Source organism: Ctenopharyngodon idella, chromosome 24 (genome assembly GCF_019924925.1).
Source record: "Ctenopharyngodon idella isolate HZGC_01 chromosome 24, HZGC01, whole genome shotgun sequence".
Lineage (NCBI taxonomy): Eukaryota > Metazoa > Chordata > Actinopteri > Cypriniformes > Xenocyprididae > Ctenopharyngodon > Ctenopharyngodon idella.
In genome coordinates, this window is record NC_067243.1 from 20,924,054 (window position 1) to 20,944,527 (window position 20,474).

General features: G+C 39.0%; 1 protein-coding gene across 1 annotated transcript in view; it reads left to right on the plus strand.

Annotated features, from left to right (window-relative positions):
• The window catches only part of lamb1a (laminin, beta 1a), a 37,738-nt gene that overhangs the window by 11,651 nt on the left and 5,613 nt on the right, over nucleotides 1-20,474 (plus strand). The window contains exons 9-27 of the mRNA XM_051884533.1: nucleotides 1,221-1,409; nucleotides 2,224-2,400; nucleotides 2,529-2,641; nucleotides 3,352-3,431; nucleotides 5,677-5,812; nucleotides 5,895-6,053; nucleotides 6,241-6,368; nucleotides 6,546-6,666; nucleotides 6,758-6,965; nucleotides 9,997-10,140; nucleotides 10,429-10,660; nucleotides 10,737-10,900; nucleotides 11,526-11,750; nucleotides 13,968-14,185; nucleotides 14,282-14,378; nucleotides 19,006-19,375; nucleotides 19,488-19,672; nucleotides 19,756-19,997; nucleotides 20,219-20,425. Coding sequence (XP_051740493.1) covers nucleotides 1,221-1,409; nucleotides 2,224-2,400; nucleotides 2,529-2,641; nucleotides 3,352-3,431; nucleotides 5,677-5,812; nucleotides 5,895-6,053; nucleotides 6,241-6,368; nucleotides 6,546-6,666; nucleotides 6,758-6,965; nucleotides 9,997-10,140; nucleotides 10,429-10,660; nucleotides 10,737-10,900; nucleotides 11,526-11,750; nucleotides 13,968-14,185; nucleotides 14,282-14,378; nucleotides 19,006-19,375; nucleotides 19,488-19,672; nucleotides 19,756-19,997; nucleotides 20,219-20,425 — 3,395 coding nt within the window. The remainder of the gene's footprint in view (nucleotides 1-1,220; nucleotides 1,410-2,223; nucleotides 2,401-2,528; nucleotides 2,642-3,351; nucleotides 3,432-5,676; nucleotides 5,813-5,894; nucleotides 6,054-6,240; nucleotides 6,369-6,545; nucleotides 6,667-6,757; nucleotides 6,966-9,996; nucleotides 10,141-10,428; nucleotides 10,661-10,736; nucleotides 10,901-11,525; nucleotides 11,751-13,967; nucleotides 14,186-14,281; nucleotides 14,379-19,005; nucleotides 19,376-19,487; nucleotides 19,673-19,755; nucleotides 19,998-20,218; nucleotides 20,426-20,474) is intronic.

Consider the following 20,474-nt stretch of genomic DNA (forward strand, 5'->3'; position numbering starts at 1 on the left):
ATTCTTGTAGTTCTTTGTTGTACAAATTTTACCGCATTATAGTTTTAAACAACATTCTTGTAACTCTTTGTTGTACAAATTTTACCGCATTAGTTTTAAACAACGTTCTTGTAGTTCTGTATTGTACAAATTCTACCACATTATAGTTTTAAACAACGTTCTTGTAATTCTTTGTTGTACAAATTTGACTGCATTAGTTAAAAAAAACGTTCTTTGTTGTGCAAATTTTACTGCTTTATAGTTTTAAACAACATTCTTGTAGTTCTTTGTTGTACAAATTTTACCGCATTATAGTTTTAAACAACATTCTTGTAACTCTTTGTTGTACAAATTTTACCGCATTAGTTTTAAACAACGTTCTTGTAGTTCTGTATTGTACAAATTCTACCACATTATAGTTTTAAACAACGTTCTTGTAATTCTTTGTTGTACAAATTTGACTGCATTAGTTAAAAAAAACGTTCTTTGTTGTGCAAATTTTACTGCTTTATAGTTTTAAACAATGTTCTTGTAGTTCTTTGTTGTACAAATTTTACCGCATTATAGTTTTAAACAACGTTCTTGTAATTCTTTGTTGTACAAATTTGACTGCATTATAGTTTTAAACAATGTTTTTGTAGTTCTTTGTTGTACAAATTTTACCGCATTATAGTTTTAAACAACATTCTTGTAGCTCTTTGTTGTACAAATTTTACCGCATTAGTTTTAAACAACGTTCTTGTAGTTCTGTATTGTACAAATTTTACCACATTATAGTTTTAAACAACGTTCTTGTAGTTCTTTGTTGTACAAATTTGACTGCATTATAGTTTTAAACGTTCTTGTAGTTCTTTGTTGTACAAATTTTACTGCATTATAGTTTTAAACAATGTTCTTGTAGTTCTTTGTTGTACAAATTTGACCGCATTATAGTTTTAAACAACGTTGTTGTAGTTCTTTGTTGTACAAATTTTACCGCATTATAGTTTTAAACAACGTTCTTGTAGTTCTTTGTTGTACAAATTTTACCGCATTAGTTTTAAACAACATTTTTGTAATTCTTTGTTGTACAAATTTGACTGCATTAGTTTTAAACAACGTTCTTGTTGTTCTTTGCTGTACAAATTTTACCGCATTATAGTTTTAAACAACGTTGCTGTAGTTCTTTGTTGTACAATTGTTATTGCATTATCTGCCATTATCTGCATTATCTCACTAACATTTCCTTGCTTCTTTTACAGAGTGTAACTGCAATCATCACTCTGATTCCTGTCATTTTGACATGGCCGTGTATCGGGCCTCGGGTAATGTGAGCGGTGGCGTGTGCGACGGCTGCGAGCACAACACCATGGGTCACAAATGTGAGCAGTGCAAGCCGTTCTTCTACCAACATCCGGAGAAAGACATCCGCGACCCCAACATCTGCGAGCGTACGTGTTCCCTCTCATTTCCTCTCCTGTCATTTCCTCTGAGCTTTTTTCCCCCATTCACATGGCTGATTCTCCTCTACCTGTCTGGTCTAGTTTGTGATATGAGTCTGGTCCAGCTGTTCCTTTGTTCATCTCTGCTTGTGCAGATTTGGGAAGTAGAAACACCTGGGCTTTGAAGTAGTCCGTCACCACAGGGCTAAGCTCCGCCCTTTTTCTAAGCACACGCGTCTAAGGTTTCACATTCCTCTTTTGTTGTGGTGACTGAGGTTTTTAGTTTGAAACCTCTGACCACAAAGCAGAAATGTGGTCTGTGAATTTTACATCAAACTTTGGTAACAGTTTACAATGAGATTCATTAATATTAATCCAATAATTAACATAAAATAACAATGAAAAATAATTTTTATGATTAAAAATACACTAAAACATAATACTGTGAAATATTATTACAATTTAAAAGAACTGTTTTCTATTTGAATATATTTTAAAATGTAATTTGTTTCTGTGATGGATTCATCAGAAAATTTCTTCCTTTACTTTCTTAATACATGCCTTAAAATTGTTCATTGTTTGTTAATGCAATAACTAATGTTAACAAACTAAATTTTGTTGTAAATTGTTACCAGTAGTTTGTTGTGCGATTATTAATGTTACACAATGAACTTTGTATGGTTTGAAAATCTGTATTATTAAATATAATGAGATTTTCCTGTGCTGCACTAAGAGCCAGCATGGCTTCGTTTGCTAGTTTTCCCAGCTGTCCACAGTTCCTCCCATTGTCTTTAAGTATGCTGTCTGGATTTGTCTTTTCCAGCCTGCAACTGTGATCCGGTCGGCTCCCTCAATGGCGGAGTTTGTGATCCGCTGACAGACGTGTCTCTCGGGCTGATCGCGGGTCAGTGCCGCTGTAAGCCTAATGTGGAGGGAGAGCGCTGTGACCAGTGCAAACAGGGCCATTACGGACTCAGCGACGACCCTCTGGGATGCCAGCGTAAGTCGACACCTCACACAATAAAGCGACTAATCAGTCTAAATCCAAACCATTTGTCAATGTGAGAATGATTTTGAAAGGTCTTCATAACTCTAAAGAAAGCTATTCCTTGTGTTGTTGTTACCCAGCATGCACGTGCAATGCTTTGGGGACAGTTCCAGGTGGAAGCCCATGCGATACAGACTCAGGAAACTGCTACTGTAAACGCCTGGTTACCGGAAGGAATTGTGACCAGTGTCTGGTGGGTGTTCTGCTTACTTTATGAGTCAATTCATATGTCTTTGAGCAGTAAATCTGTAAGTTGTTTTATTTTAAAAATATAAAATCTTACTTTTATGGTAATTAATGTAATATTTATTATAAAGCAAGAATCACCAGTGAATTTAGAACAGCTAAGGCTTGTTGTTAGAATTGACGTGGAGCGGCTTCATGGGGCTTATTGCTTTTATAAAACGGTTAGTCTATAAAAATATTTGTTTTAATATTTAGACTCAGTGGCGCAGTAATACTGATGTAATGAGGTCACAGGTGTATGTTTTTAGAGTAATTTACAATGGCTTTGAACGAGGCTCAACCAATCAGAATCAAGGACTAGAACTAGCCATTTTATTATGTAAGTTATACAACAGTTTGTGCCAGTGCTTCAATTTAATTGGCTGATCAGTGTTCAAGTAGCCCTGATATTCACTATAAAAGCACTTTTGCTTGTGTAATATTGCTTAAATTGTTATTAAATTATTAATTTTGCATTAAATATATTTTTTAAATTATTTAAATTATTAAATTAATTATTTACAGGTTTATAGCATTTTGTTGTGCCAAAATGTGATCTCTTGCCTTTAAGAACTGCAGTTTACAGTTTGTTTCTTGTGAGGTCTGTCATAAACACTGTGGCGTTCAAATGGTCTTTTAACAAGTCTCTCACTCTCTTTCTCTCTCTCTCACTCTTAGCCTCAGCACTGGGGTCTCAGTAACGACATGGATGGCTGCAGACCATGTGACTGTGATCATGGTGGCGCAATCAACAACCAGTGAGTAAAACTACTCCTTTCTGAATGAAGTTCTACTTTCTGCCTGAATCTCTCAGTTTTAACCAACCCTGATTTACCAATGTGAACCCAGTATTACCAGTATTATTTAGTATAGTTCTACTGTAGTATTTATTAGTATAGTATTTTAAATAGGTTTTATTTTTCTGTTTTCTTTTTCATTTTATTTAGTAATGGTGTTTTTTGCTTTTGTAACTTTCATTAGTTTTTTCAAATTTATTCATGAAGGGTTAGTTCACCCCAAAATGAAAATTCTGTCATTAATTACTCACCCTCATGTCGTTCCACACCCGTAAGACCTTCATTCATCTTCGGAACACAAATTAAGATATTTTTGATAAAATCTGAGAGCTTTCTGTAACACACGAGAACGAACCTTATGTGTTGCGCAGCATGTTTGAGCTTCCGGAAGAGGTTTGTTCTTGTGCGTTATTCATATTCGATGTTCATGTTCGCTGATCAATGTTTACATGTTAATAAAAGCCTAAATTAAATCTGTTTATCATATAAAGCGGCTGAGTCTCTTCAGCGAATTTTGGACTAAACCGCTCAATTCATATGGATTAGTTTTCCGATCTCTTTATGAACTTTATGAAAGTGGTCGTTACAAAGGCAGTGAATGGAGGGACAGAAACCTCTTGGATTTCATCAAAAATATCTTAATTTGTGTTCCGAAGATGAATGAAGGTCTTACGGGTTTGGAAATACATGAGGGTGAGTAATTAATGACAGAAATTTCTATCTCTTTAATTTATTTTTATTTCAGTTTATTTAGTAAAGCCTAAACTGATTTATTTCAGTTAGTTGTTAAGGTGACATTTCTAATTGTGGTTTAAGTCTTTCATCTAATATTTAGATTTAATTTTATTTCAGCTTCATTTCCCTTACCGAAAATGATTTTTAATAGCTTCAGTTTTTGTTAACAGTAACAACACTGCCCTATATGTATTAAACTTTGCGTAACTCATCATGGACATTGAATCATACCTTAAAGGATTAGTTCACTTTCAAATTAAAATTTCCTGATAATTTACTCACCCCCTATGTCATCCAAGATGTCCTTCTTTCTTCAGTCGAAAAGAAATTAAGGTTTTTGATGAAAACATTCCAGGATTATTCTCCTTATAGTGGACAAACGGTTGAAGGTTCAAATTACAGTTTCAGTGCAGCTTGAGTGCAGCCAGATGAGGAATAAGAGTCTTATCTAGCGAAACGATCGGCCATTTTCTAAAAAAAAAAAAAAAATGTATATGCTTTATAAACACAAATGATCTCCTCGCAAGGGCTTCCGCCAGACCGCCTTCCATATTCTTCAAAAAGCTTACGCTGTATGTCCTACACCTTCCCTATTCAAATTACGGAAAAAACGGAACTGGCGCCACGTTCGTTCCGTAATTTGAATAGGATTATTGATTGGATACTGATTGGATTATGAAGTTAAAGTTACTTTTAAAATGTTAAAACGCTTTTTGGGAAACGTGTTTTTGGGAAAAAAATTGTGTTGATCATGCTGTAACAAAACTACAAAACGAAACCAACATAAAAACAACAACCACTGTGCAAACTGCAGAATTTATTATATTTTATCAGAATTTATTTATTACTCAGGAAGTGTTTCGCAATGTGGCGTGGGGGGTAATTTTATTACTTTTTTATTATCTTATTTTATTATCAATAAACACACAGTTCTGTATTGTCACATTCAGTTAAATGTTCATGTTGAATATGAATAAATTAATTTACTTTACAAGTAATTCTGGGACTTTTCATACTTTTTTGGACATGAAAGGACATGAGAGGTCTTAAATAATGGTATTTAAAAGGCCTTAAAAGTATTAAATTTACCTTGTCGAAACCTGCAGAAACAACTCACATTTTCTTCAGAACTTGTAAAAACTTACTTTCTCCTCCTACTGCGCTGTCCTTCTTATAAGTTGTATCAGCCTGTTGAGAAACTACTGGCAGGAGGCCTGAAATAGCAATGATAAAGAATGTTTCTTAGTCCCGGATTAGGCCCTGAACTGGCAATATCGTCCAATAAGAAAACTCCATTTACATGAGTTACAAAGGCAGGCTTTAACTGCAGTCCAACACTCAGTCGGGTGCCCTTTCTCACAGGTTTTGTATCTTAACTGTGTGTGTGAGTCAGCGTTGAATATTTCCTGAGCTATTTTTCTCCAGACCTTTCAGAAGAACCATCTAAACTTCTTGACGTTACTTTTCCCAGTTGTTCTCCTGAAACGGGCCAGTGTCAGTGTCGCGAGCACATGTTTGGCAGGCGCTGCGACCAGGTGGAATCTGGTTTTTACTTCATCGCTCTGGACCACTACACTTATGAAGCAGAAGACGCCAAGTTTGGACCAGTAGGTGTCTTTATTATTCCCATTTATTGAAGTCCTCATCTGACCCAATGGTTGACCCAAATATCTCTCCGTCTCCCTGCAGGGTGTGACCGTTGTCCCTAGAACACACCCTCAGGACAGATCCCCTACTTGGACAGGCATTGGTTTTGTGAATGTCCCTGAAGGTGCCTATCTTGAATTCAGCATTGACAACATTCCCTACTCTATGGAGTATGACATTATCATCCGATATGAACCTCAGGTGACTTCCTCTACAATTACATTGTCTAATACTCGTATTGACATTTGACTATTGAAGATTAGTAATGTCTAACTAAAGTCAGCTGGGACATGTTTCATCAGTCCTCTCTTGAGTTAAAGGGTAAAGCTGACATCTTCAGCAGACATCACATCATTACATTATATTTTTGCTCTTTCATGGTCTGTAGCTGCCAGAGCAGTGGGAAGAAGTGTTGATGACTGTCATCAGGCCTCGTGTCATTACCGCCGACAGCCGCTGTGCCAACACTATGCCCGACGATGACAACCAGATGGTGTCTCTGCATCCTGGATCCAGGTATGTTGCTACGTCCGAAAATCTAGATTGCATGAATTCCTATTGAAATTACTTGCTTTTGATCGTGAAAATCCGCCGAACAACGTTAACTGTGTTTAGAAGGCAGCTCACTAGGTTTTGGAAGCCAGTGTGTCTTTGAGTGTTGAGAAAGTAAATTTTCTTGGTTTTACCCATCAGGTATGTGGTGCTGCCCAGGCCTGTGTGTTTTGAAGAGGGCTTGAACTACACCGTGCGCTTGAGTCTGTCTCTATACTCGGCTCTCAGCGATATGCAGTCACCATACACGCTCATCGACTCGGTAGGCTCCTTCTTTTTCCCTCAAAACAGAAAGACTCAACTGCATTGGAATAGTCAAATGCTGATCGGTTGATTTCGATTGTTGCCCTCAGATCGTCCTCATGCCACACTGCAAAAACCTGGATATTTTCTCTGGCTCTGGATCAGAGGGTGGGGATCTGGTGACCAACAGCGCCTGGGAAACCTTCCAGCGCTACCGCTGTTTGGAGAACAGCCAAGCGGTGGTGAAAACCCCCATGACTGATATCTGCAGAAATTACATCTTCAGCGTTTCGGCTCTTCTGCACCAGGGAGTTAAAGGTACACAAAGTCAAATTATTAGTTATATTTGCTAAGAATTTCCCTCAGAAAGTAAAAAAATCTAGTTCTATTATGAAATATGGCAAGATCTACAAGATCTTTCCACTTTGTTTAAAGTGCACACACATACAGATACTCACTCTGTCACCATCGCATGAGATTGGCTCCATTCTCTAACCACAAAAGCATCCCTTTTTCCCTTTATGATAGACGTGCCAGTCTTCATTCTGTCATCGTTCATTCAGCTTTCATTTTCCTCCGTCTGCTGTCTCTCAGCAGAGGTGCTTTCCTGCCTCGTGTCAGAGCTTGTAATGGGGCCTCAGACATAATTATACTGCCTTACATGCTTCCTGTCTGAGACTTTACAATTTCATCGACTGTCAGGGCAAGAAGAAAAGCAAAAGACATGGCTAGAGGCATTAATCAGAACAAAAGCTTTACTGACTATGAATGTTTTCGGTGTGAAAACGTTCACTTCTACATGATAAAATCAAACATAACAAAACACACTACTGCTAGAAAGACGTGTTGAAGTCATACTTTAAGAATAAGATGCTTTGAAACTGTAACTCGTCAAGCTTCATGTGATAGATAATGTAAAAACAACAGTCATACTCCTTTCTAGGAAAAGTAGGCTACAATTCAAAGCTACACTTTAATAAACAGCTACACTGAAGCTATTTAAAGAGACAGTTTTTTTTTTTTAATATATATAACTGATCTGATGATATTTAATCAGAGCAGTATATTGCACAGAATGGCAAATTAATGATAGTTTTCGAATAAACAGTATCAAGCATGGCAACTACATTAAACTTGAAAAAAATGTACACTAATTGTAACAAATAAAACTGTTTTAGTAGTGTCTGTGACTTAAACTTTAGCAGGAAAAATGGTGATACAGTCGGTGAGATCAATCAATTTTCACATTTGGCATGTTGACAGAATTATTCATGTCTTTTTCTCAGTCTAGATTGTGAAATACCTGCTGATAGCACTATTTTTAGTCATTTAGTTGCATGTCTCCAGCCTATCTAGCAGCAAATGACACGTGCACCTCATCAACGCTATACTTGTAATGATATAGCAATCTCTTCCACAGAGTATGTACATGATGATTAAAGGATTACTTCACCCCAAAATGAAAATTATCCCATGATTTACTCAGCCTCCATCCATCCTAGGTGTATATGACTTTCTTCTTTCAGATGAATACAATCGGAGGTTTATTAATAATCACCCTGATGCTCCAAAGCTTTATAATGGCAGTGAACAGTTACCACCAGTTTGAAGCTGAAGAAAGTGCATCCATTCATCATAAATGTACTCCACACAGCTCCAGGGGGTTAATAAAAGCTTTCTGAAGCAAAGTGATGCATTTGTGTAAGAAAAATATCCATATTTAACACTTTATAAAGTAAAATAACTATCTTCTGGCCAAACGGCCATATGGATTCGGCTTACGTCTAAAGCGTACCTTAGGGCTGAAACGATTAGTCGACATTATCGACAACGTCGACAATAAAAAATTGTCGACAAATATTTTTGTTGTCGAATAGTCTTTTGATCTCATATGATCTATTTGAAGGGCCTGCAATAACGCGGTTTGACCAGTGGGGCGCTGTAGCGCAATACAGTAATGCAGCCCTCCCGGATCGAATCCAATAGAATAAGACATGGTGCTTTGGAGTGCGTAGTGCAAACAAAGTCGAACCCGTAAAATGTGGAAGTTTAACATAGCATAAAATATAACGTTTAGCATAACTACAAAAAATGCTGTCATGCAGGGCCACCAACTCACATTCAAACTCACTGTTTGCCACACGTCCATTTTCTCACGCAGTGAAAGATGCATCGCAGAGCATAGAGGACATAGACAGCGCGCCGACAGATAAGACAGATCAGGTTACTTTTGATATAAAACAAAGTCTTAACTTTTAAATTCTGTCAATTTTACTACGGGATTCAAACAATACATGTGGTTTTGGCGCTCTTTAATATCGCTGTAGCGCCTCCGGTCAAGCGGCATGTGAACCTATTATCTCTTCCTCTTTTCTGCTATTACAGCACGAAATAAACATGAATGAATATTAAAAATTATTTTGAAAGATACAGTACAATTTACTGAAATTAATCCAGCTCTGATGTAATCACTTAATCAGAGTTTCAACCGCAATAAAACAGCTTGTAAACAAATATATCACAAAATGTTACATTTACCTCAGGAAAGCCATTCAGTGACCATAAACTCGATAGTAAAAAGAAAAAAGACACGCTGATTCATAAGGCTCCAAAGCTTCATGAAGCAGTATTTTGAAATCGGTCAACACTATATAAGTCGTTATTTTGTTTTTTTTGGCGCACCAAAATAATCTCGTCGCTTTATAATGTTAATATTGAACCACTGTACTCACATGAAGTGATTTAAATATGTTTTTAGTACATTAATGGATCTCGAGAGCGGAAATGTCATTGCTGGCTATGCAGGCCTCACTGAGCCATCAGATTTCAACAAAAATATCTTAATTTGTGTTCCGAAGATTAACGAAGGTCTTACGGGTGTGGAACGGCATGAGGGTGAGTAATAAATGACATTATTTTCATTTTTGGGTGAACTAACCCTTTAAGCACCGTTTTTAAAGAGTGCGCATGTGCGTATGTGCTCTAGTACATAAGAACAAGCCTATGATTGAATCTGTAAATAAAGCAAAATAACTGAGAAAAATTTGAATTAGTCCTCAGATGCCATGTCCGTAATTTATATCAGAAAATCTAGCATTAATTCGATCTCAAACGGATTCATTTAAAGAAGTTATTACTCACCATCATTCACCAGCGTGGTTGAATGACAGGTTTGCGACAATATGGTTTTGGGAAACAGTGGTGACTAGCTAGTTGATTTGTTCAACGATGCATTGAACTATTGTAGTGAAGCAGCGAGTTACGTCGTTGTACGGGAAACACACCACAGATCAATCCTGACAATTAAAAAAAAAGTTATTTTCCTCTTTTTCTCCTCTGTTTCTCTCAGCCTGCCAGTGTGACCCGCAGGGTTCTCTCAGCACTGTTTGTGACCCGAGCGGTGGGCAGTGCCAGTGTCGCCCCAACGTGGTTGGCAGGAACTGCGACAAGTGCGCCCCGGCTACCTTCCTTTTCGGGCCGCAAGGCTGCAGGCGTAAGTACAACTTGGACTCTTTTCAGATTTCTGGGGTTTATCAGAAGTTGTCATAGTTGGGTAAACTACTAGAATGGTAGCAAAAGAAAAAAATCCATAAAAGCATTTCTATGACTTTACAAAAGAGGGAAAATATCGAGAGATTGATTACGTTGGTGAGATGAGAGAAAAGTGTCAAATTTGCCATCACTCCCTCAGCTGAGTGTTAACTGTAGTATAGATTGCGCCATATATAGACAATTTCTAAAATGTCTTTCTCAAGCGTAATTCTGGTCTCTTGTTATGTAGCATGTGATTGCAGTCCTGAGGGATCTGTTAACTCTTTCTGCCATGAGGCCACGGGTCAGTGTGAATGTATTCCCGGAGCGTATGGGCGGCAGTGTGACCGTTGTCTGCCTGGACACTGGGGTTTCCCTAACTGTCGCCCCTGCACTTGCAATGGCCACGCTGAGCAATGTGACTCCCACACCGGACAGTGTCTGACCTGCAGAGACCACACCACTGGCCACAACTGCGAGAGGTTAGTTACGTTTTTTTTAATGTTCAACATTATAGGTTGAAATTTAAGGCTTTTACTCATCAAATCATTTCCGCAGGTGTTTGAAAGGCTACTATGGTGACCCTGTCCTGGGCTCTGGAGACCACTGCCGCCCCTGCATGTGTCCTGATGGTCCCGGCAGCGGCCGGCAGTTTTCCGACGGGTGTTATAAGAATCTCGACTCCAACCAGGTGTTCTGCGTCTGCAACCAGGGATATAAAGGTAAACACCAGACATCTTACTTGATTTATAACAGCATCTGTCAAGAACACTGTAAATTTCCTTTATCATGACACACGCTACAACTTGTTATAGTTCAAACGTTTAGAATTGTCAGTGTTTTTTAGGTTTTTGAAAGAAGTCTCTTCTGCTCACTTATTTGATCAAAAATTCAGTAAAACAGTAATATTGTGAAATATTATTACCATTTAAAATTACAGTGATACACTGATAATATGAAAAGTGCCTTAAGCATCAAATCAGCATATTAGAATGATTTCTGAAGGATCATGTGACACTGAAGTCTGGAGTAATGATGCTGAAAATTCAGCTTTGATGACAGGAATAAATTACATTTTATAATATATTCAAATAGAAAACAGTTAATTTAAATTGTAATAATATTTCACAAAAATATTCTTTTTACTGTATTTCTGGTCAAATAAATGCAGACTTGATTAGCATGACATTTCTTTTTAAAAGATTCCAACCTTTTGGAAGGTAGTGTATGTGGAAGAATATGGTAATATTTTGACTTGAAATATGTATTTCTTTAGTATCTTGCAATATGTAATTTTTTAGTAGTGAAAGCTGTAATTTAACACACCTCCTCTCATGTTGCCCATAGGTGCCAGGTGTGAAGAGTGCGCCCCTGGTTATTACGGAAACCCACACGAGGTGGGCGGAGAATGTCGGCCTTGTCAGTGCAATAACAACATTGACATGACGGACCCGGAGTCCTGTGACGCCCGCACGGGCGCCTGTCTCAAATGCCTGTACCACACAGAGGGCGAGGGCTGCAACCGTTGCAAGCTTGGTTATTACGGCAATGCTCTGACCCAGAGTTGCAGAAGTGAGTTTTTGAAGAAATCAGTTTCCATACTGCAAATTATTGAATTTTTATTGCCAATACAATTATTATTGCCAATACAATTCCTGAATAATAAATATTTTTATTTAAAACATGATAATGTACAATTGAAAAGTTTAGTACTTTTGAAATCTAGTTTAACTCTTTTCCCACCAGTGGTTTTTAAAAAAGTTGCTAGCCAGCTTCAGCATTTTCACAAAAATGTCATGGCCTCCAGAATATTTTGTTGTATGAACATCTGAACATACATCATATGTTCATATGTCATATATGTCATATATCAAAAGAACAGAGGCTCTGTTTTTTAAACAAAAACAAACAAAACAAATTATAGAAAAAATGAATTCTAGCTTCATGCATTCTTTTTTATCAACACTTGTATGTGGGTAAGTGTCATGAAAAAACTACAGTTTGAACAAAAAGCTGAGAAAATCATATTTTTGTCAATGACTTTGTCCGGATTGGATTCAGAACGATGATCAAAACACAGATGGAGTAGATCAAGTCCAGCAGTATTCCCAAAGCGTCATAGTCCTATAACTTTTTGTTACCATTAGGCAGTTTTGATTTATATGCTGTTTAATGTTTGATGATTGCGTTATTTTACACGTGCGTAAGCAATGCTTCTATCAGAGATGGTGTTATTATTGGGAGATACAAGGGTCAGTGGCTCTACTATTGGAGAAAGCGTAATGACTAACTTGGATCACGTGTGCCTTAATAACCAATCACATTACAGACTTGACGTCATTGAATTTCATTCAGAGTTGTGTGACTGTCAATCACTGTATGCGGATACCATAGAAATCAAAGAGAAGTGCCGTAAACTGAATTATACCTGTCGTGCAATTGTCCATGACTTCGCTTATAAACCAGCATTTTTTTCGGTGTAAACTCTAATTAGCCGATGGGCTGTCAGTTCATTAAATGATAATCTATTTCCTCACAAAAGCGGTTTATTCAGCGTAGTGAAGCCTCTTCTCCATTGACATCCATTCAAAACGGCCTGCTCGATCCCTGCATACCGCAGTGTTAGCAGACATTACACTTTTTTCGGCTAAGTTTGCAGACTTGAGATGGTCCTCATTGCAGAACACGAGATCCAGGGGGCGAGGTTGGATCCAGATCCAACTCCTCCCACTTTACATATCCCTAAACCTACCTATCTCCACCCCCTGGATCTAAACCTACCCATCTCCACCCCCTGGATCCAGATCCAACTCCTCCCACTTTACATATTCCTAAACCTACCTGTCTCCACCCCCTGGATCCAGATCCAACTCCTCCCACTTTACATATTTCTAAACCTACCCGTCTCCGCCCCCTGGATCTAAACCTACCTGTCTCCACCCCCTGGATCCAGATCCAACTCCTCCCACTTTACATATCTCTAAACCTACCTGTCTCCACCCCCTGGATCCAGATCCAGATCCAACTCCTCCCCCTTTACATATCTCTAAACCTACCCGTCTCCGCCCCCTGGATTCAGATCCAACTCCTCCTTCTTTACATATCTCTAAACCTACCTGTCTCCGCCCCCTGGATCTAAACCTACCCATCTCCACCCCCTAGATCTAGATCCAACTCCTCCCACTTTACATATCCCTAAACCTACCCGTCTCTGCCCCCTGGATCTCATGTTCTGCAGTGAGGGGCTACTGGCAGACTTGCCTTCAAGTGGATTTGCTTCAATGGCCCTGTCCCAAATGGCACCCTAAACACTTGCGGTCTTCCTACGAGTCCGCATTTTCGTGACGTAATGCCACTTTGACTGTCGGGAGATGTCTGCTGCGGAACATCGAGGGCGCGTATCGACCACAAAGGGAGCACTCACGGGCACCCTTCTGAGACCTAAAATTGACAAATGGGACACCCTACTGTCTCGTGGACTTAATGGACACATACACGCGGCAGCCATTGTAAGTCCACAAGTCCGAAAGTGTAATGAAGTGGGGCCTATCTCTTGTTTCTGCTTCTTCTTCGCCTGTTTTGATCCGGAGAGTCTGTACTCTTTCAGAAGATGCGTAATAGCGCCCCCTACCGTATAACAGTCAAAACATGGATTGCCGGAAAATTACGTCAATGGTGGGGAAAAAGTTAAAGGCTTCTTTACTAGTATAAAAAATACATTTAAAAAATGTACATATTGTGCATCTAGTGTAAGTATGGTTTAAAATGTTTTGTCCTTGTCTTTCCCAGAGTGTGTGTGTAATCAAATGGGCACTGCTGCAGAGACGTGTCCCTCTCAAGGTAACTGCAACTGTGACTTAAACAGCGGACAGTGCCAGTGTCTTCCCAACGTGGTGGGCCAGCACTGCGATCAGTGCGCCCCGGACTCTTGGAACATGGCCAGCGGGAAAGGCTGCGAGGCCTGCGACTGCGACCTCAACCATTCCTTCGGCTCTTCCTGCAATGAGGTTAGACCACATTCACAGCCATCTCATGTTTGGGATAGTAATAAAGTGCAGATTTTATGATGGATTCATCTGTGTTTTTTATCCTCTGTGCTGTAGATTATGGGACAGTGCTCTTGTAAACCTGGGTTTGGTGGCAGAACCTGCCGAGAGTGTAGAGAACTGTTCTGGGGGAACCCTGAGATCAAATGTCACGGTAAGTTCAGAAAAAATGAAAAATATTAGTGCATTAAATTACTCAGTAAATTATAATAATCCTTATCATTTCACTTTAGTATAATGTGATATATTTCTCCACACTAGCGCTTTCCAGCACTCTTCTTCATGAGCATTTGAGTGTGCGGTTAAAAACTAGCCTAGAGCGCCATCTGCTGTTAAAACTAAGCTCAGAATCGATTCGAGAGAGAAAATATCAGAATCAGTCCAGAATCATTGTATCTCGAATCAAGAATCAATGAATTGTCCCAGCCCTAATGCATACCAATAAATCATGTACAAGGTAAATTTAGTTATTTTAATTTAATTTTAGAAAGTAAATCTTAAATTTTAATTATCACTGCTAAACATTAAATAAACCCAAAGAACACAACTAAACGTTTTGCTGATAGTGGAAACACATCAATCGTGAGTACTGCCAATACTCTAAACCATAAAAACTGTAGGCAAACCATTCTTGTAGGAATGTGTAGCAGAATGGAAAAGCCCTCGACCCACTCTTTGATTTGCCCCAGATGTGCGTGACCATGACGAGCTCGTGGGGGGATCTGTCGAAGCCTCGCAATATCTTCTCTACTCCCACAATGCACCTTTGTACTCGTGGGCTTTCCCCTTATGGGGCCATTAGAGTCTGATGCAGCACCTCTTCACAGAAAAGAGTTTTTGTCCTCTCTCTGACTGTATTTGTGGCTGTGCAGACCATTATCTTTGAAAATCTATTTGAACTTGATTAAGAATTTTCTGGGGCTTTTAAGGAAAAAAGGATAAGGTTCTGATTGAGTGTCAACTATCTACTAATCTCCTTCAAGATGGTTGTGAAGCATTTCATTAGAACTTCAAATAAACACAATCTCTGCCAAATTAACAGCTCATAATCAAGGGTGATATATGTAAATTATGACATACCTTCAGCATTTCCAACAAGTCATATAAACACTTTTATGCTATGTTTTTGGAATTAAATTAAGGAAACTAAATGCAGATTTTAACGATTGCGTTATTAACCTATTTGGCCGTCAGCAGAGCAGGTTTTGGACTCTCTTTGAGCAGAAAATGCGGTGTGCTAACAGAGATCTGTTCCACCCCCACACCCCTCCATTTGTTTGGAGAGTCCTGATGAAGCAGGAAGCCCCCTGTGTTCCTCTAAGATCCAGTTACCCCTCTATAACCCTGCTGTTGACTCGCCCTCAACATGCTCTCCCTCTTCCAATACAGGACTGAGCGTTTGTTCAGCTTGAGCTGTGCTTTATGTGGTTTCCTCCTACTAGTTTGGTAATCTTGTGAAATCCCAAGCTTTAAGTTTTGTCCAACAACATCTGATTTGCTCAGAGATTTTGTAGGTTGTAGTTTAACTTGTACATTTTGCATAGAGGCTTCAGCCGTACTTGTCTGATTTGCTCTTTAAACAAGAATTCTGATCTGTTATGGCACTTGAGTTTTAGAGTTTTCAAGCTAGTGCTCAAGCTTTTTTATAACTTTTATAGTTTTTATAGGTCACAATTGACATACAATAACCTTATCTGCATGGTGATGAAAAACAGATGGAAAGGATACATACATTCCTGTATCGGACAACCATGTAAAACTATATTTATGAATAAAAACCTACTGACTGTTATGTTAGAACTTATTGCAGGTCTTTAGTTGGTTTCAGATTAAATTTATTGACAGAAATAGGATCTTAATGGCTGGTTACTGTTTACACAAATCTGGCAAATACACCAGTGACCCAGAAGTTGGTATGTTTTAAAGGCATAATTTCTGAGAGCTTGTTAACACTGTCATGAATGTTTAACAGCAGTAAAATGGACATTGTTTTACAGAAGTGCCTCTAGGGTGGTTTAGGCTGGGAGACCGTGGTTTCTCTTCTCGGCTGGCGTGTGAGATGTTAAAGATTTACAACCCTTATACCTTAGCCATATACGTCTGTGTAACCGTTGGCTGAGTACACAAATGCAATGCATTCAATCTTCAAGAAGCGTGTTTATTTTAGGCCTACTTTTAAAAGGTTCATTTAATTCTCAAGCCAGCTTTTAAACAATAAAATGCAGATGTGTTCCTTAGACAGTAAACGCATGTCCTAGTGTTTTTTGTGTCTGTTGTAAGAGTGTAAATTGCTAGGAAATCACCATCACAAAAACTCCTACGCATGTCACCATCTCCAGGGGTCACATTCATGGCATTGTCCCAACAAGAAACACCCCGGTGCCGCCTGAGGCCCCCTGGATAATAGCAGGGATTAACCTCAAGATAATTCCCTATCTCTAGTACCCTGTATGCATTAGTGCCCTTAGGTGAAGGAGTCTTTTCCCGTGGAATGTGTGTGTAATCACTACACACTGGAATGTGTTTTAAGTAAATTAACCGTCCCAGACAGGGTCCCCATTCACATAATGTATGTGTCACATGTATTGTCCTGAATTCCTGGTTACTTATCTACCCAGAAAGACATGGGCTCTGTTCCAAATCCTAATGAGCTACCAGCCTATCTAGGCAGATTCATTTTCCTGCCCTCTAATGCCAAATTGGCACTGCAAAGGTGGCACAGAAGCGTTTCTGAACTGGCAATTGGGTGTCTTTACACAGACTGTTTAATACTGTTCAGAGGTGACATAAATACATTTACACAGCAGTTTCAACTGAATACATTGATACTAGGGACTGAAGTTGGTCAGAGCAGGCATAATTTAATCTAGCTTTTGTGCGGAATTATGTCTTTATACTAAATTTTGAGCAGGCAGAGCTTTTATGTAAAGTTTGATCATTTCTTTTGGCCAAATTTTAAGGCCTCGTCAAAGCAATCTCATGCTCTGTGATTCAAGTTACAGCACCTCTATAAATTGAAAAAAACAAAGCAAAAACACACCTGATACACATTCTTTATTCATCATTTATGTAGAGTTAAAAAATAAAAGGCTACATAGATGTCTTGCTCCGACTTAAGTGATTTGAACATTCCTGACGTTTCAATTACAACTTCCCAATTCCTAAATACGAACTTCCCAGGAGAACCTGAACGCACCATCTGAATAATTTGCACCAAGCTGAAAAAAATATCCAAAACGGCAGACATGAGAAATGCTATGCTGATATTTCATGCAATACTGAATAGTATTGATAAAGTAATACATAAAATGGACCATTTTATGGACTAGTGCTTATGCTTATTACCGCATTGTTAGCTTAGCAACATGCTAATGTACACCGCTATCTGCTTTTTAAGTTGTGAAATAAGGAATATTGTTTATGGCCTTTATATATATATATAAATATATATATATATATATATATATATATATATATATATATATATATATATATATATATATATATATATATATACACACACACACACATAGATTCCTCATTAGCTGAAGTCACCAGAAGACATGGCGTCAGCTAACACGACATTAGAAAGGTTACCATAGTATAAAAACCTGTAATATTGAGTTAATACATATAAAAACACAAACAAACACATTCTCACCTGTGAAAGGTTATCCCATTTCTTCAGGAATTTAAATCACAGCGGTTTCACAACCAGAAGTTGTGCAATGTTGTGGTATCATTGATTCTTACTGTGAGTGACAACATGTTGACTGTTCCAAGATGGCGGACGCGCCGACGTGTCTGAAGCGGTCGAATGTGGCATCTACATATACATATCTTTGGTTTCGGGTCAAAACCTCTACATTTTTCACTCGAGAATACTATCTCAACAGCTCAATGAGCACTATTTATTCATATCGCACATTTAAGCTAAGCTTTTTAAAGCTTACGGTGTACATTACAGTCTACAAATATTTTAACGATTCATAAAAGACGAATCACTGTCTGGACATCTGGGATTTTGGTATGGAGATAAAGGATAGGATCATGATTTTTCGGTAGTATTATCTAAAAAGAGATTTTTTTCTGGTGAAAAAAGTCTTGATGAAGGTTAACAAGGTTCTTAAAACTTTCTGTGGATGAGTATGTTTGTTTAAGGGCCTCACGTTAGGTCATTCCTGATGTGGTGTTTGCTAAGTGTCTCGTCTGTCATTGTAGGCAGTTACTGCCTTTTGTTCACCAAACACTCTGAAACAACGCTAGACGTGCAGCACTAAAGTGGGCAAACAGTCTTTTCCTTCATGCTTCTACTCCCACCTCCTGTCCCTGACTCAATCACTCACTCTTTAAACTCCAGCCTAATAAGGTCACAGTAACTCAAAGTTTGCAGCCGTTGACAGAAAATGCCAGTCAATGAGCTGTTGTTTTTGCCCTGTTTACACCTGGTATTAAGATGCGTTTTGGTCGATCGGATCACAAGTAGATGAGGGAGACACATACCAGTTTACACCTGGTGTTTTAATCCGTTTCTTTTGTCCACTTTCAACCACTTGTGTAAATGTATGGGTTTTTTCAGATCTTTCGATGGATAAAATAATGGATGAAATAAGCTTGCGCAATCTAATTTCTACTAACTTGGTTAGTTGCCAATGCAATATTTAGTCATTTAGTTGTAAATTTTTAGCTAATATTTATGTTACTTCAAGCTTTATTTCAAATAGTTTAAATTAATAATAATAACTGTACTTAAACCTCAATGTTCCTGTATGTTTTTTCAGCGTGTGACTGTGACCCAAGAGGCATCGCGGAGCAGCAGTGCAACAAGGCCACAGGTCACTGCGTTTGTGTGGAGGGTGTTTCCGGACCCCGATGTGACGCGTGCGCTCGAGGCTACACAGGCGAGTTCCCACAGTGCGAGCGCTGCCATCAGTGCTTTGCCGAATGGGATGTAATTGTAGGCGACCTCACCAATCAGACCCATAGACTGGTCCAGAAGGTCAATACCATCAAAGCCACTGGCATTACTGGACCCTACCAAGCCACCATCAATAATGTTGAAAGCAGCGCCAACTCAATCCGCAACATCCTGGCCCAGAATCCAGCCACTGAGCCTCTAACGGAGATCCAGGAACTTCTCGAAAAAGCTACGTAAGTTACGTCCTTGCTTGGGATGTGGAAGCAAGTGCAGATCCTTCTTATTAGTTCGCATTGAGAGATCGTTTTTGACTCTTCTCATAAGAATAATCTTCTTTCTCTAAAGTGATTTGATGGCTAAAATGAACACCAACCTTAACCTAACGGAGGAGACCTTGTCTGAGATCTCATCTGACAACAACAGCACAGACACCAAACTGAACTCTCTCAAAGAAGAAGCTCAGAAACTGGAACAGACAGTGAAAGACCTGCAGGAACAGGTGGAGTTTGTGAAGAATTCAGACGTTCGAGGTGAGTAACATCACTTAAGATGTTGTAAAGCACTTTTCTTGACCAGGAAAAGCCATCAATCCACCATCTTTTTTGGTCCACAGGGGCCAGAGCCAGCGTGAATCGATATTACGAGCAGTCCCAGAAGGCGGAGGCCCGTGCCAATGCCTCCACCAGTGACCCATACAATCTGGTCAATCAGTCTGCCACCCTGCGGACAGAAACAGAGGTCTTGATGAACCAGACCAAAGAAGAGTTTAGTCAAAGGCAGGATGAGTTTTCGACAAAACTGGACAACCTGGCAGGACAACTAGAGACTCTGGACCTGTCTGAGCTTAGCGAGAAGGTAAAGCAGTCAAGGACAGGTGTACTATTACATTTCAAAGTGATTGGACTTTTTGTTTTTTGCTTGGGCCAATGAACAATCACACATTTGTGACCACCCAGAACACTAGCAACTGCATAGAAACACCCTTGTAATCACACACACAACACTCTAGCATCATGAAACTAAATTTTGCTTATTTAAAACCTAGCTATAACTTTGAGATCTCTCCTCGGATACAGACATGTGGTAGTCCAGCTGGCTCTGAGAACTGTGCCGACTCTCCCTGTGGAGGCCTGAGCTGTGTGGACGGGGAAGGAAACAGGAAGTGTGGAGGAGAGGGATGTGATGGGCTCACTACGCTGGCCCACAATGCCTGGCAGAAAGCCAAGGACTTTGACCTGGAGATTAACAGCGCCATGGAGGAAGTGGACAAGCTGTCCAAAATGGTGAGGTTTCTCAGCAGACACTGTATCTGCTATTGATATGATGAAGGAT